Below are 18,099 nucleotides of genomic sequence, written 5' to 3' on the forward strand. Positions count from 1 at the left end.
CTGCTTGGCTATAGACCTTTACAAATGAATAGAATTGAAAACCTGGGAGGAAGGAGGAATAATGATCGAAAGACACCCAACCATTTAGTCTCAATACTGTGTCTCTCCAGACTAAGGAAACTTGCCAATATCCAGAATATTAAAAGAATGAATATTCCAAGCAGCCTATAGCAAACAGGGGTTCTCTACCACTTAGAGACCTCCCCTTGATTCCTGGGAGAACAGGAATCAAAGCTGCCAATACAGTTTTGCAATAAATAACCCATAGCTTTTCACTGGTATCTGCATACTTTAAAATACTCTGATTTGGAGTTGCCTTCAAACAGACATTATCTAAAATTTATATTTCTATCCCTAACTTACACTCTACATCCTCTTTTCAAAATTTTTATCTCTAGCTCAAGATGTCTTAAATAAACCATCATTAGTTTCACGCAAAATCCCTTCCCAGTCAGTTCTGGTACTACTCTTCTAGGTTTCATCACTGGAAACTTTAGAGTCATCTTTGCATACTGGGGATGATAAAATCAGCCTATCAACAAGTCTTCTCACACTCCTTCCTTTAGTGACTCTCAGGTTAGTTCTTTCCTTCCTGTTCCCACCACCTTCAATGACATTCCTGCAACAGCTTCTGAATTCATGTTCTTACTGCCAATCTGTCCCACCTGTACACCACTGCCACAATGATCTTTATCCATTCACCAAATAGTTGCTGAGTATCTATTATGCACCAGGCACTGTTCTAAATATAAGAAATACTTCAGTAAACAAAATAATATCTGTCTTCATGGAGATTATATTCAGGCAAGGTGAGAGAGATGGCAAATAGGAAAATAAATGCTACACAGACAACAGAAGCAGGACAGTGTGATAGAACAATGAAGACATTTAAACTGATACTAGCAAGATAAGAAGTTGAATTCTACAAAAAGATAAAAGAAATTAATCATTTCATATAGAAGAAACGCCCCAAGATAGAAAGGAGCTTATTCCTGACTGAGAACAGGAGGAGGCAAGTGTGCTCATCTACCATGAGCCAGGAACAGAGGATGGGGACGAAGTCTGAGAGGCTTCTGGGGGCTCTGCAAGCCAAGGTACGACATTTGGATTTTACTCTAAATGTCCTGGCCTGCCAGTGAAGAGTTGTAACAGAAAGTGACATGATGTGACTTTTGTTTTTTCCAGGTTACCCTGGCTACTGTGAGAAGAATGGATTGTATGGTGAGCGGATGCAGGTGACCAGCCAGGAGTGCAGTTTGGATGAGTGATAATGTGGCTTGGTTGAAGCTGGAAACAGTGGAAAAGAGGAGAAGTGGTCACATTTTGAATGTATTTTAGAGGCAGATTTGACAGGACTTACTTTTAGACTGGATATGAAGCATGAAAAATATAAAACAAACAAGCAAATCAAAAATGAGTTTTCACTTTTGGTCTGAGTCTCTGCGTTTGCTTACTGATGAAGAAGGGGGAAAGAAGCTGTGTGTACGTGTTGGGGGAAGCATGTTAAGTCAGACATCCAACTGGACAGGTCAAGGAGGCTGTGATGTAGACTGTGAGTCACTGACTTCTGCAAAATCTCAAAATCACATTGTCCATTCTGCTCCAGAATCTGTAACAGCTCTTCATTGCAGTAAACATAAATCCTTCTATATACCTTTTAATAACTTGAATAATCTAGCACCAGCCTACCTATGCAATTTCATTTCCAATAGGCACCTTACTTTCTAGTCAGGTTAGTATTTTCTCGGCCTCTGCCCCTGTCCCCTCCAAATACAAGCACTTGAGCACACACTCCCCACACATAAGCACATACTCCTGCTTCAGTACTTCCATGCACCTTGATCTCCAAACTCTCTCCCCAAGCTCCACACTGAAGGATCATCCTTCCCAGATCATCCTCCCATCTTAACTGCCACCTATCCTTCCAAATCCAATTCACAGTCCATCTCTTCCATTCACTCCCTCAAACAGTCCAAGCCACTGATCTCTCTCATCTGAATTTCTGTTATACTTGGTCATCACAGTTTATAGAGCATAATAGGAATGAGGTAATAGAATCAGAATTAGCAGGGTAATAAGTACCTGAAACTTAAATGTAACAATAGTGAGAAAACAGTAACCAGCATTTTTTTTCCTTTTTCTGGGTCAAATCTATTTTAGTTATTAATAAATTACACAACCTGTTATTGTGCAGACCTTTGTATCTTCAAAGGGGCTGCTGTATACATCTTTCCATTTGATCTTCACATGGACCCATGAGGAAGGCAAGACCAGTATTAGTTTGCTGAATTGATCAAAAGGCCCAGAGAACTTATTAAACAGCTTGCCTAAGGCCAAAGACCTGGTCACGAAAGCTCTAAGTCAAATTAGGAATGTTATGACATTTTCTAGTACACCAGTTAGAAAATAACAAGAAAAAAGTCACTAAGCACTGATAAAGGCTTTTTTTTGAACCATAATCTCAATCAAGCATCAAAAGCTAAAAAGAAAGCCAAATTCCTTTCGACTGTCACTATTTTGATCCCTGTTCATACTGTCTACAGAGACTAGGAGAGAGTCTGCAGAGGGAACAGAGTCCTCAGGGAACCCAAGCCATAATTAATTCCAGATCCAACTTGGGAAATCAGTCTACTCAAAGGTGGACCAAGAGGCCTTGGATAGAATCAAAACCATCCTTTTAACTGACCGAAAAGAGATCAGGAACCCTAAGATCTTCTAGAAGGAAAATGAACTAAGGTGGTGTTAGGCTTCTCTGGCTCATCCGAGCCCTACACTCAAGGCTGGGATGGTGCCAGTCAGGTCCCTGGAGCACAGAGGGAAGGTGGCTAAGGTGGAAGTCATACATGGAGGCAAAGTACTTTGGTTATTGTTATAATTGCAGAGAACAGCTGGTTCCCCATATTCTAAAGGCCTAAGCACTCTTTATGACATTTTCTTTCTTCTTTTAAGACTACGTCACAAGGCAGCATAAGATTATGTGCCATATTTATTCAGCTAAACTCTAAATTTCACGTAGTTTTTTTTGGTAGAGCTTGCAACACCTGATTTAGAAACCTGTTCTCTGGCACTCAGTAAATGTAAAGACACAAAAAATAATAATAATGGATTTGAATGATTAGAGTTTTACAGAGAGACAACAAAACAAAATGAATGGTACTGTGTGTAGCGAAACGCCAGGTCAAGATTGACAATTCAAAACCAGTAGAACTAGAAAGTGGACACTGAAAAACAATCATACTAAAAAAAGTCATGATGTTCTTGCTTAAAGATCGTATACCCTTTTCCAATCTTTTAATTTTACAACTGGGGAAACTAGTAGTTGGTGAAAAAGTGAGGATAAAAACACATTTCTAAATTGCTAGGCCTGGTGATTTTTCATTTAGAACATGTTGCATGCAGATGTAAATAGATAACCTGTCTGCGAACAAGAATGGGGGGCAGCCTACTTCATTTCTATTTCCCTGGAGAAAACCGAAAGGAGGGAAATGAGAAGTGTGATCCCATGAACCCCACCACAGTTCTGCCCCATGACTTTCCTCATTTAAGGAAATTGGCACATAGTGATATAAGCAGCCAAAGCAATGAATGCCTGGACTTGCTGTTGACGTTAAAATGATTTTTAAGTGTGCCCCCTTAAAATTACTGCTGTGTTTCCTGGTGCATTTCTGGTCGGACACGGTGGCTCATGCCTATAATCTCAGCACTTCGGGAGGCTGAGGCAGGTGGATCATGAGGTCAGGAGATAGAGAACAGTGTGGAGAACATAGTGAAACCCTGTCTCTACTGAAAATACAAAAAAATTAGCAGAGCGTGATGGTGTGCACCTGCAGTCCCAGCTACTCTGGAGGCTGAGGCAAGAGAACTGCTTGAACCCGGGAGGTAGCAGTTGCAGTGAGCCAACATTATGCCACTGCACTCCAGCCTGGGTGACACAGCAAGACTCCATCTCAAAAAAAAAAAAAAGAGATGCATTTCCTTTTCATCTCTCATTACATAGCTATAGTTTTGAAAACATATTACTCCTTTAAAATATGCATTAAAATATTTTCTTTAATGTGCATATATAGAACAAATAGTAAAAAGAAACTCTAAATTACTATGTCATATCACTGGCCTGTCTGGTTATAAACAAAACTTAGGCATTCCCACAGTGCAAAATTAACAGAAGAAAAATCTGTAAACAGAAACTTAACAGTGGACTCATGTTCCACATCACTGTGATTATGGGATGAATATTATTTTCTAATGTAACTGTCTGCTTTCATAATGAGTTTAGGTCCTCTGTTAGGATTCATGAAGAAATTAAATGAGATTCAGTGACCCTAATTATTAAGTAATTAGAGTTTAGAATTGAAATTACTGCTATGAATTAGAATACTAATAAAAAATTAGGTTAAGATGTTCCTTCTTGCTGTTAAAAGACAAAATTTAAAATAATTTTCAAACAGGAATCAGCATCTTTTCACAACTTCTGTATTGTAACAAATTCTCATAAAGCATCTAGCACTGTGCCTAGCAAAGAGTAACCCCCTAAAAATAAACAACAACAGGGAATAATTAGTACTAACCAGGTCTTAGCAAACATTTCCTGGAAATAAATGAACTGCTGAAAACAGGAAAGCAGAGACTTTCTGCCTGTGAGGAAAACCTTCTGGAGGAAGGTTTTCACCTATTTGTCGGTAAGGAATGTAAACAATCAGAGCCAAGGCTTTGGGACGAAAACACATATACTGGGTTAAATAAAAAATATTAAATGAGTTTCATCTGTTTATTCTGATTTTTATTAATGCGGTAACTAGAGAATTTAAAATTACATATTTAATAGTTTGCATTATATTTCTATTGGACAGTACTGGTCTAGACAATTGGTTGGTAATACAGAATAACTGCATAAACCTCCGAATGTCTCCAGGACAACTTTTCTGGTGAAACATAAATAAGTAATCTCTTTGCAAGAAAGTAAAGAACAAACATATGCCAAATCTTAAATCTCGGAACTAGAAAAGTACACGAAACATCTAAAACATATTCCAAAAGCATCCTACATTTTCTGGAGGAAGGATGGGTAAACTTTTTCTGAAAAAGACTAGAGAATAAATATTTTTGCCTTTGTGGGTCAGAGGGTCTCTGTCACAACTATTCAACTGCAACTACTCAGTGCAAAGGCCATCCATAAACAATATGTAAACAGATAGGCCTGGCTGTGTTCCAATAAAACTTTATTAAAACAGGTCTACTGAATTTGTCTTGCAGCCTATAGTTTGTCAACTCCTGTTACAGAGCAAAATACTAGCAATTCAAATTTCAAAATCCCAGACAACATGAGTTTTAAACTGACCACATTTGCCTTAAACAATAATACTGAAGAACAAGAAAGGTCCAAATCAGCAGAAGAACAGCAATGGCTTCATTTGGAAAAAGACGGAAATTACTAAATGAGACAAATGATAAGAAAAATGAACAAAAAAAACCCTGTTGTCTCTGGAAACACTTCTTAAAAAGTCATGAAAGAACCACCAACTTACATTTAACTCTATTATCCACAGTAACGTTACAAATAAGAGGTCAAAGGTGACAAACAAACAGAAAGTCCTCCTGACATCAGATATGCCTTTCTTTTCCCTTCCTTCATAGGACTCAATCCTGGCCATGAGTTGTGTGGGGTTGATGGAATGGATGTTGCGCAGAGAAGCATGGGAGCTCTGGCTCCCGGTGAGAGCGTTCTCCATGTCTTCTGGCAGGTGGTTCATCCTGGAGGAGGGTTACAGGAGCCTTTTTCCAACCTCACCATCCCTAAAGAGAAGACACCTTTGGGAAATAAAATAGAGACACCATGTTAAATCCAAGCTGACCAAATATAACTGTGTTACCCTCTCCACTGTGCAACTATTTCTCTAACTGAACAACAGAGTACCTTGACTGATTTATGTTTTCATGAAGACATAAAGAGAAAGAGAAATGAGAGCAAAACATAATGTTTTAGAGCAATACTACAAAACAGCTGTTGTAGCAAAGAATGGCAATAGAGAAGAAGCAAATTGACTAGGAAAGGGTGAAGAACAGGATGTTAGCTACAATTGAAAGCAGTGTTCCTGATGACCTGGAGCAAGCCTCTTGGTGAACAACTCATGCCGGTTACCTTTCTGTGCCAGGGAGAAAACCTCCACAGTCCTGTAAGTATAATTATGCATAGGCTAGAAAATCATTTACTGAAAGCTTTCCTGGAGCATGTAAGCAGAATGTGTAAATTAGCTATAAAAAAGCTTATTTCCAAGGCTGGGCAATACAGCAAGATCCTGTTTGTACAAAAAAGAAAAATTAGCTGCGCATGGCAGCACAAGCCTATAGTCCTAACTACTCAGGAGTGGCGTGGAAGGATCGCTTGAGCCCAGGAGTTGAGGTTATAGTGAGCTATGATCATACCACTGGACTCCAACGTGGGTAACAGAGCAAGACATTGCCTCAAACAAAAAACAAAAACAAAACAAAAATCACACAAAAATCCTTACTTCCTAAGGAGGAATTTCTTTCCATCAAAAGTACCTTATAAACTAAAGTTAGCATTTCCCCATCCTCTCAATGAACAAGGATGTTTCCAGGCCTCTTCTTGGAAAAGAAGTGCACACTTCAAAAAGTTTAGCACCAGGCAAACCACCCAACCAATAATTACAGAAGGTATAGTTCTATACAGAGATGCAGGCCCCTCAAGACCAGAGAGCACTTTTATAATAAAAATAAAAGATGAGCAATCTAAATAATCTGATCTGCTTATAGATGGGACAAGGATATTAAACAAAGTGTGGTGCATGGTATGATTGTCAAGTAGTCAAGTTTCCTTTTCTGTAGGACCTCTCCCTGTGGGATTATATACTCCTGGCTCTACTGAACTCATATCTGTTCTTTAGTCATGAATGTGACATGTAAGTGGGCAGAAGTTCATATGCCACTTGTGTCCAGAGCCGGTGCATGAAGAGCCAGTACGTGGCTCACTACGTTCTCGTTTCTTTCTGCCACAATGACTGGCAATGTCCAGGTAAAGAGGAGGACTTTCAAAGCCATAAAATAGAATTTAGAAACAGATGGCTGAGATTTCCCTAAGGCAATATGATCCTATTTGGTTCTATCATTCACTGTCCAGAACTTTTTCTCTTTACACTTGACCCTAATTTCTCTTCCTTTCTAATTCCTAATTCCACACTCAGGAATCAAAGTCTTTCTCATACTTTTTAACAATGTGGTGGTAAAATGGCACAGCATTTATGAAGGCAATTTGATTATATGAAATAAGTTACTTTAAAACATCCATACTTCTTGATCTTGTAACCCTAAATCTAAATGAGATTAACCAAGCTACAGACATTGAAAGCAAAAACTGATCTATGGCCTTAAAGGTCAGGTTAGTGATTATCTTCAAGAAAGAGGGAAGAAGCAGTGATTAGAAGGCAGAGGGTAGAGGACATATTTAGGGGACTTGGTAAAGTTCTGTTTCTTAACTTGAGTAGTGACAACATGGTTGTGTTCATTTAGTGATAATTTATTGATGTACACAGTAGTTTTAGTCATGTGTTAGCTCAGGAAAAATTCAAAATGCTATATAGTATATACATGTACACACAACTGAATAGTGTATATTATCTTTCAATAAAAATCCCTATTAAAAAACTTTATCATAAGGTATCTATAATAGTCTCAATTAGAAAACAACCTAAATAACTAATTAGAATAATTAGATAAATCACAGTATAGCCACAGTATAGTCACTAAAATAAATGTTTATGAAGCATTTGTAATGACTTAAAAATGCCTGGGTTATGATAACTAAATTAAAAATCGAATACTAGGCCCGGTGGGGTGGCTCATGCCCGTAATCCCAGCACTTTAGGAGGCCAAGGCGGCGGATCCCGAGGTCAGGAGATCGAGACCATCCTGGCTAATATGGTGAAACCCCGTCTCTACTAAAAATACAAAAAATTAGCCAGGTGTGGTGGTAGGCGCCTATAGTCCCAGCTACTCGGGAGGCTGAGGCAGGAGAATGGCATGAACCCAGGAGGTGGAGGTTGCAGTGAGCTGAGATCGTGCCACTGCACTCCAGCCTGGGCGGCAGAGCAAGACTCTGCCTCAAAAAAAAAAAAAAAATCGAATACTAAATGGAATACACACACATATAGTATGTTCAGAACTCTGTAAAAGAAACCTAAACCGAATTCTTATAGGAATGCACCTATGAAATATATCAGATATACCAAATTACCAATGATTCTCTCTGACTGATGAGATTATATTTTCCCCCTCCTTTGGCCTTTTTCACACTTTTTGCACGTGTTATATGTTTACAAAGAGAGGCACTAAATTCAAACATCACTCTGTCGGGGTTCTGGACAGATGTCCTCAGAACCCTAAGCAGACTTTCCCTTTCTTTTCTGCTGATCCAGGCAACATTAGGTAATGTGTCTCATTCAATTTGTTTCCTCAGAGTCAGCAAATCAGCAAAGCATTTTGAAAAACTCAGTAAGAAGCCACTTAAGTGTTTAGTAAAAGGAAAGAAAATATTAAGCTCCCAAATTGAAAGCATTCTTATATAATTTCTGTCTTTTTTTTTTTTTTTTTTTTTTTGAGACGGAGTCTCGCTGTGTCGCCCAGGCTGGAGTGCAGTGGCCGGATCTCAGCTCACTGCAAGCTCTGCCTCCCGGGTTTTTACGCCATTCTCCTGCCTCAGCCTCCCGAGTAGCCAGGACTACAGGCGCCCGCCACCTCGCCCGGCTAGTTTTTTGTATTTTTTAGTAGAGACGGGGTTTCACCGTGTTAGCCAGGATGGTCTCGAACTCCTGACCTCGTGATCCGCCCGTCTTGGCCTCCCAAAGTGCTGGGATTACAGGCTTGAGCCACCGCGCCCGGCCTAATTTCTGTCTTAATGAGATCAATGCCACCGTAGTGGAAGGCATAGCAACGGCATATTCCCCAGTAGCAGCTCTTAACACAAAGCTTGCAAGGCACTACCACCTGTCAGACTTCTAGGAGTTAATTCTGAAACAATAAGTAAATATGAATGTAATTAATACATCTTTTGTGATGAAACACACATTTTAAGTTTAAGAAAACAGCTGAGGCCGGGCGCAGTGGCTCATACCTATAATCCCAGCACTTTGGGAGGCCGAGGCGGGCGGATCACTTGAGGCCAGGAGTTCAAGACCAGCCTGGTCAACATGGCGAAACCCCGTCTCTATCAAAGGGAGTGGGAGCGGTGGTGCACACCTGTAGTCCCAGCTACTTGGGAGGCTGAGGCAGGAGAATTGCTTGAACCTGGAGGCAGAGGCTGCAGTGAGCTGAGATCGTGCCACTGCACTCCAGCCTGGGCGACAGAGTGAGACTGTCTCAAAACAAAACAAACAAAAAAAAGAAATCTGGATGAATGAATACAGACATATTTTTGCAACAATATATCCTACATTATGATAAAGCAACTCAGATAATTCTAAGCCAGTCTAATAATTAGCAGCTATATTTAAAAATCAATTTAAATTATTAAATTCACTAATATGTGAACAGAAAATTGAACAAATTCAAAATTCAAACTGAGGACCGATTTTAGGAGGAAGAGCATTTTCAAGGAAATTAAATCATTTTCTTAGTTTCACTCCTTTTTCCTTCCACAAACGCACTTCTTGTGGATAAAAAAGATTAATAAAGAAACATACAACCCTAGAAATCTGAGATACATTTCAAAACAAAATATGATATTAAATACACAATGGAATACATATGGCTTGGGAAATGAGAATCATTACACGATTTTTCATATGTGTATGTGTAACTGCTAATTAGCAAGAATTTATAGATACTTTCACCTCAATAAAAAAAAGTTACACAAAGCACAGACATCTCTAAGCAGAATGGCTCTAATCAAACTGATCTTTCTCTGGGAAAGAGGGAAGTTGTAAAAAGGCAAGCGAGCTTGCTTTTCTTTTTCTTTCTGATTTACCTACTTAATCCAGTGAATTAACTGGTCTAGATGAAACCAATGACAAGGTTAATCTCCATTAGGTTATGAAAACACACAGTTCAGACTTCTAGAATTAATTTTTTGAGTGAAGCTTTTACTCAAAAACAGAAAAATAAGAGAAGAAGGGTGCTTAGTTTGAGGGACTCATGTTAAAAACATACTATTCGAACTCAGAAACATTTGGCCATCTTTGTCCTCTATCTCCCTTACTGCTGGTGAAACTGACTAACAGTCACATATGGCCTCTTGCAGCACACAACAGCAGGTCAACAAATTTGACAGCTTCTTCTCCCCATGCCCCCAAAAAACAATTACTCCTGATTGATAATATATTTGGGGGATTGGTAAGGGCCTGTGGGCTGGTGGGAAAAGAGAGCTCAAGAATCTTTCTTACTCCTACAAAGCAGACTGTAAACTGGAAAATTTGGGAAGCACTGGTGAAAAATACTAAGGAAATGTCAGCTAATTTATGCTCTGTAGGAAACTCTTGGTTTCTGCATTATTGGCCCTTATAATAAGACTGAATTTTTTTTTTCTGTGACTCATTTCATTGGGATAAACTTGAGTTAAAGATATTCTAAATACAAGTGTATTTGAGTTAATATACTAGATATACTTCTACATGTTTTTAAGGAACTCAGGCTTAACACATAGAATGTTTAGCTTGAGTTCCTTAAAAAATATATAGGTTAAATGAGTATAACAAATAGTGGAACAGGGAAGAACGAGAAGCACTGCACTAGCTTCTTCACAAGCCTTGAAGCGACACAGCAGGTTAAGGGCTGTGATACATTTCCAGATGGGTGAAATGGAGAAACCATGCCTCAGAGCAGTCTCGGGTGGGGGCTTTGAGGGGAACAGTGGGGAGGACTACATCTACCCAGCTGCTTTTTGTTGCCTATTTCCACCTGTCAAACTCCTCCTGACAGTGAGCCAACTCTACTACACTTCTAGTTGCTTCATCTGGCCAAAGCAGTCTCTCTTAAAACCAGATTACACATTCCTGGGTATGACATTTCATTCGAGTCTTGAGGGAAGACACGAAAACTGGGTGTGGGACTGGCTAGCCTAGGTGCTGGAACCCCACAGACTAGAGTAGAGCTGCTTGCCCAGCAAAGCCAGTGGCTGCAGGTTCTTGAGGCAATGCCAAAAGAGGCTGAGAAAGCGCAGAAAACGTGTCATGGGATTTTCACATGCAATAAAGTTCTGAATTTTTGGTGTGCATATGTACCAATATCACATGTAGATCTTGGTTAATCCTCAATACCTGATCCATGTGATTCTGACACTCATTGAGAAAGAGAGCTTCCTTTTAATGAGTAAAGAGAATGATCATTCCTTAAAGCTGCTTTCCACTGTCTGATTATTGGATTTCACCCTAACCATACCCTTCAGAAAGCTGAAGTACAGTGTGAGTTCCTTCAGAGACACTTTTCTGAATGCTCCCCATATTCCAACCAGATACATTTCCCCCAAGCTCCCCTAATCTGTGGATGTGACACTTAATGGTACTGCTTACCACAATAGGCCTTAATTATCCACTTTGCTGCCTCTCCCACTAAGTAGTATATTCCTTAAAGGCTCTGAAAATGACCACAGCACATGACAGACAGCAGGAACAGAACAAATATCAACTGTATAAATTCTATCTAGCATCTAGCACAGATATTAGCAGAGAGTAGGCTATCAGCAATCTCTGTTGAATTCAGGAGATTACAACTGTTTGTTTTTGTTTCTGAGGAAGAGCTTGGGTATTTTTCCAGATGTCATTTCAGAAGTATTAAATATTCAATCCGGAGTACTGAGATCCTCTCTGGGGTTGGCTTAAGGAAAGCCATACCTCTCTAAAGAGGGTGCTAAGTATTGATTAGCTGTATACACAGGAAGCTAAATCTGCAATTCAGAATTTATCCCAACTGTGTGGGAAGTATGGGAGTGAAGAATTAGAAAATAAAGAAAAACATATGGGTGAGAAGATGAGAATCCCCTTTGGTTGTTTTTTGAAAAAGAGACTGATGTCTTGTTTTATACCAATGTGTAATTATCCTCCTCTATACTATAGTATCAGTCAGCTATTTCTATTTATGCTACATTAACAAATCACTAAAAACTCAATGGCTGAAAGTAACCCACATTTATGTTCAAGCTCACAGGTCTGTACGCTGCCTGAATTTCACCTGATCTAGGCCGCACCTCATGATGGGTACAGAGCCGGGTCGAAACATCAGCTCCATCTGCTTCCCACACAGAAGTGACACTACCCAGACGGTGGACAGCAGCTGCCGTGGAGAACGAGCTACCACTGCTTGCATTTTACAGGAGCCCCACAATCTCTCAGCCTTCCTAGGAGGAGAAGAGAGAGACTGTGCACCTCCTGTTGACAGCCCGAAGCCAAGTCTCTCAACCCAACCACCCAGCCTTCTCAGCACTACTTAAGGCAGCAGCCAGGACACTGTATGTTTTCTTCCAAAGAATGTTGGAATAACAGACATTAAAAATATTTAATTTAGAAAGGCTTTAGTCATCATCTTAGCAAAAGTCTTTGGAGATGATTTGGCTTAGAGACACGTTTTCTTGGTCTTGTACAGTGTTTCTTAAGATACTGACTTAACTGCTAACATTTTAATTACTTTTTCCCCAGACTTCTAGCTTCTTTGAAAAGTCAAAAGGTATAGAATCATCAGGCCTGCATTCTCTTACCATGATGATAAAGCCAAGCTGCTGACCACTTTAAGTGGGGCACACACTCTCCAGTTGGCCTCAATCTTCACCTAGCATGGAGGCAACTGACTTTGCCAGCCTGATCTTTCTGACTCTTCTTACAGGCAAAAACGGTGGGGCCTACATGGATCCATCTAAGAGATATTTCAAGGTGGTGTATAGTTATGATTCAAACTTGGTTCTTTCCTTTCCATCATCCTGCCTTACCCCAGATTCATAGAAGGAAGTGGGAGATACATCAAGAAGTGTTCACATGGTGTGCGAAATACAGTCATGCAATTTGAGAGTCCCAAAGCACAGACTGCCATGGCTGTGCCTACTGTATCCTGGGAGTGGGTGTCCCTGGAAGCAAGACGCAGCCTGAGCTGGCTGTCTTGCAAGGCCCCCCACTGTTATGAGACCTGGTTAATGACACAGAAGTCCTGTTTAGAGTCCTCACCTTCCCTTCCGAGGTGAAGCAGCTAGAAGTAGGATATGAGAACAGTGAGTGAATAACCTGACATTTATATACTTACCTTGCTAGTATGAGAAAGAGGCCTGAAAAAACACAGATGCTTTAAAAATAAGCATGCATAGAGAAGAGAGAGATGTGGGGCAGAAGCTAATCCAGAATACTAAAAACATAGCAAGACAGAGTCACCTTCATATTCTAAAGGCACCCATGTGACATGAGGAACATTATGGCATGCTAACAAGACCTGGAAAATTGATGTGTAAAATTTAACCTGTAATTCAAAATTTGGTAAAATAAAAAGTTCTGCTTAATGTCTGCCTATATGAGCCTGTCTAAATTTTGAAAACACTTCAAAAATGGTTTGTAGATAAGATATTCTTAAAAAAAGAAACAAGTGGCTGGGCACAGTGGCTCACAAATATAATCCTGGCACTTTGGGAGGCTGAGTAGTTTGAGAGTAGCCTGGGCAACAGAGTGAGTCCTCATCTCTTCAAAATATTTAAAAATTAGCTCGCCATGGCAGTGTAGACTTGTAATCTTAGCTACTCGGGAGGCTGAGGCAAGAGGATCACCCGAGCCCAGAAGTTCCAGCCTGCAGTGAGCTTAAGATTATGCCACTGTACTCTAGCTTGGGAGACAGAGCAAGACCCTGAAAGAAAAAAAAAAAAAAGAAAGAAAGAAAGAGAGATGGAAAGAGAGAAAGAGAGAGAGAAAGAGAGAGAGAAGGAGAGAAAGAGAAGAAAGAAAACGTAATGCTATCCCACAGGATGAGAAATTCATAGGGAAAGGACTGGCAGGGGGCAAGGTTAGGGAGTTGATGCATGTGTGTGACACTCCAGCCTCCTGAATCTGAGAACTTTCACCACGAAGCTCTACAGGAAAAGTTTCATAAAGCCAAAAGCAAACAAATCTTTCTTTGGCAAACTGCCCATTACATTTACATTGACATTTCAAAGCAGCCTTGTTTTCCTGTGTGCCATATATGCTCCCTATTAAATACAATGTCCAGAAAAAAAAAAAAGGTGTTTAAAAATTAAATCTAGTAGCCCCAATTTTAAAAATGTTTTTTCTAAAAATTTATTCTCATAAATTACATCCAAATTAACAGCTGAGGCAACAGAAAGCTACTATATAGAGAAATATGGGTAGAAACCAGTCATCCCAAAATAATATGTGAAAAATTCTATAAAGCATTTAAATAAACTCACCCAGCCAATTATTTGGTATTACTTCAAATTAAAAAATATTTTTGGAGTCAAATAACCAAATTTTGTCATCAAATTCCTAATGTGCCAAGTGAAAATGAGTGAAATGTTTAAAAAAGAAATAGAAAAAAAGAGGTTTATGTATGAAACTCTACAAAGCATTCCACAGATACACATGATCAGTTCTACAATGGGGAAAAATTTTGAAACAAAGTAATACTGAGAGTTACCCTATTAAATCAACACATAATGAATCAAAGTAGATGTGCTGGATCCTTAAAGAAACAAAATAGCTCACAAGCCAACCAATGAGAACAAGCTGACAGGCACATGCTCAAGTCTAAAGAGGAGAAGAGGCAATGTGCCCATCAGAAAGAAGATGGGTCAGCCAGGAAAACACAGGAAAAGGAGTGTCACAATCCAATGTGACACTCCATCAAGCATCTCCCATCCATTGGCCAAGTAATTCCTATAATTAATTGACAACGATTTAATTTAATAATCTTCTGCATACCTCCCACATCCTTTTTCTAATTCCATGTTTCTGATTAAGATGTAATATTTTATGTAAGGAAACAACAAGCTGGTCAGGTTGAAGCAAACATTCAGTCCACATGGCAGTTAAGGTGTTCACTGCAGACACTGAGATGTGAGCCTACTCATGCAAGGCAAAGCCACTTGCAACTGAGTTCTTTAAGCTGCTGACTAATCAAGTTTCTCAGTTAACAACGCAAAGGTCTGGGTTCAAACACGAATAAGGTCACCAGTGTGATAACACTGAGTAGTTTTTTGGGAGATGGAGTCTAGATGTGTTTCTAATAACCTACACTGGCACCATCAGCTACAAACTGCTCTTTGGGAACTTCTAGAGAGATTATTTGGACACAATCTAAATGATGGATAGCTATCACAAAATACTGACACATTCTGTACATGGTATGCAAGTAGTAATTCCAAAAAAGAATTGTAGAAAGGTTGTATCATCACTCAGATATTCCCCCAGTATCTCTTTATAAACTTACAGGTAATTATCAATAATTTTCCATAACTGGCATTATTAAGTGGACTACAGTTAGCAAGCTCAAAGCAAAGCTAGAATCACTGAACTTGACTATACAATAATAATACTACACTTGTTTATTCTGACTTGCATGTATTTGGGTATGATTACTAATTCATACCCAATAAAAGTCAGAGGAGGTTCACAGCTCACACAAAGGCTTTTAATAAGTCCACAATAACTCAAGGTGCATAATTAAGCTCTGAAAATTCTGACATATACTCTTTCAACTCAGCAAGTATGGTTAACACTGGGATTTTTAAAAACTGAGAAGTGTGACCGGGCACAGTGGCTCACACCTGTAATCCCAGCATTTTGAGAGGCCGAGGCAAGTGGATCACATGGGGTCAGGAGTGTGAGACCAGCTTGGCCAACATGGTAAAACCCCGTTTCTACTAAAAATATAAAAATTGGCCAGGCGTGCTAATGCACGCCTGTAGTCCCAGTTACTCAGGAGGCTGAGGCAGGAGAATCACTTGAACAGGGAGGTGGAGGTTGCAGTGAGCCGAGACTGCGCCACTGCACTCCAGCCTGGTCGACAAAGTGAGGCTCACTCCAAATATATATATATATATATAAAATTAGGCTTAATATTCACCACTCAGTATCAGTGTATGCTTTATGTGAAAGAACAGAGATACAAAATGTTCTTAAAACAAAAAAAAAGGCAAATGCTATGTAAATGGAAGATTATAATAACAATGAAAGGTTTTGACATTTACTTGTTTAGCCTATTTGATATTTTAATGATATGAATACAGATTATTTCAATACTATAATTAAAATTTTTAAAACAGATAATTATTTTAACTCCACAGTCATAGACTATATACTATGTTGAGGAGGTAAGCCATATTTACAAAATTGGTAACAAAACTAGACCACCAAAAAACACATAATAAATCTTGCAATAAGGAACTCTATAGAGAATGAGCAGTGCCGTAAAATAGACTTCCATAACATAGTACTATTTTCTAAAATAACATTGGGGTAAAAATACTTAAAAAGCAAAACAAACTATTGGAAAAAAAATGACAGTAAAAACAGTGGAAAGCTGTAAACTTGGGCTTACTATCAAAATCATTACCTTAAAGTAATTTAATTACTTTTAAAATAAAAAATAAAATAAAATAATTAGGCATGTAAATAATAGTTAGAAAGCTGTAACTATTCTATATGGAAAAGGATAGAAAATAAAAAAGAAAAACAATGAATACAATTAGTAAATCCAAAAGGAGAATGATAACTGTTGCAAGCTGGGGAGTGGGAAAAACGTGATTCTTTATAACAAAAACTCTACTTTTGCACTGGATGAACACTTCATAAACAAATTTAAAATATACAGATAAACTCAGTGATCAGTCCTTTAAGAGGGTATATGTAAAGTACTAATACAGGGAGTACTCATAAAGGAATACAAGTACCACTAAAGAAGAGGTCACTTTCGAAGTATAAGTAATATTTTAATTCCATTGAAAACCATAACTAAAGTCAATACTCTGGAAATAAATTACACTAAGAAGAAGCAAATGACCTGAATAGAATAAACCATTCCAGAAAAAGAATATTGAAAAAAGCAAAAAATAATTATCTAGCAAAGGGACTGGAGTCAGACAGTTTTATAGGCATTTCAATATTTGAAATAAAAGACAAAATCCTACATATTGATTCAGAATGTTAAAAAGGAAAGTTATTCTATTATTAAATAAAGCTAGGATAATACTGACATTATCTGAACAAGAACATGTAACAACACAAGAATATGAAAGGCTGTAACATACAACAGGACAAAAGTATAAACTAACTCCACATATTAATATAACATAATTATCTATTACATAACATTATATACCATATATTAACATAATAACAAAATGAATAGAGCTTCCTTACACCGGGACTTATTGTGTCTAGACACAATGCTGAGTACTTAAGATACATTATGTCGGCCGGGCGCGGTGGCTCAAGCCTGTAATCCCAGCACTTTGGGAGGCCGAGGCGGGTGGATCACGAGGTCAGGAGATCGAGACCATCCTGGCTAACATGGTGAAACCCCGTCTCTACTAAAAATACAAAAAACTAGCCGGGCGTGGTGGCGGGCGCCTGTAGTCCCAGCTACTCGGAGGCTGAGGCAGGAGAATTGGCGTGAACCTGGGAGGCGGAGCTTGCAGTGAGCCGATCGCGCCACTGCACTCCAGCCTGGGTGACACAGCGCTAGACTCCGTCACAAAAAAAAAAAAAAAAAAAAAAAAAAAAGATACATTATGTCATTTAAACCTCAGAACAGCTCCCACAAGTAGAACAAACATATCTCAGCTTATTCCTAAAACCTCACATAATTCAAAACACATATAGATAAAAACTAATCCCGGCTGGGCACGCTGGCTCACGCCTGTAATCCCAGTACTTTGGGAGGCCGAGGTGGGTGGATCCTGAGGTCAGGAGATCAAGACCATCCTGGCTAACACGGTGAAATCCCGTCTCTACTAAAAATATAAAAAATTAGCCGGGCGTGGTGGCGGGCGCCTGTAGTCCCAGCTTCTTGGGAGGCTGAAGCAGGAGAATGGCGTGAACCCGGGCGGTGGAGCTTGCAGTGAGCTGAGATCGTGCCACTGCACTCCAGCCTGGGCAACAGAGCAAGACTCCATCTCAAAACAAA

General features: G+C 39.2%; 1 protein-coding gene across 1 annotated transcript in view; it reads right to left on the bottom strand.

Moving 5' to 3' along the window:
- Positions 1 to 18,099, bottom strand: part of STARD3NL (STARD3 N-terminal like) — a 53,222-nt gene that overhangs the window by 17,572 nt on the left and 17,551 nt on the right. Inside the window, exon 2 of the mRNA XM_015447298.4 lies at positions 5,526 to 5,808. Within this exon, the coding sequence (XP_015302784.1) occupies positions 5,526 to 5,750 (225 nt within the window). The 5' untranslated portion in view covers positions 5,751 to 5,808. The remainder of the gene's footprint in view (positions 1 to 5,525; positions 5,809 to 18,099) is intronic.

Source organism: Macaca fascicularis, chromosome 3, assembly GCF_037993035.2.
Source record: "Macaca fascicularis isolate 582-1 chromosome 3, T2T-MFA8v1.1".
NCBI classification, from domain to species: domain Eukaryota; kingdom Metazoa; phylum Chordata; class Mammalia; order Primates; family Cercopithecidae; genus Macaca; species Macaca fascicularis.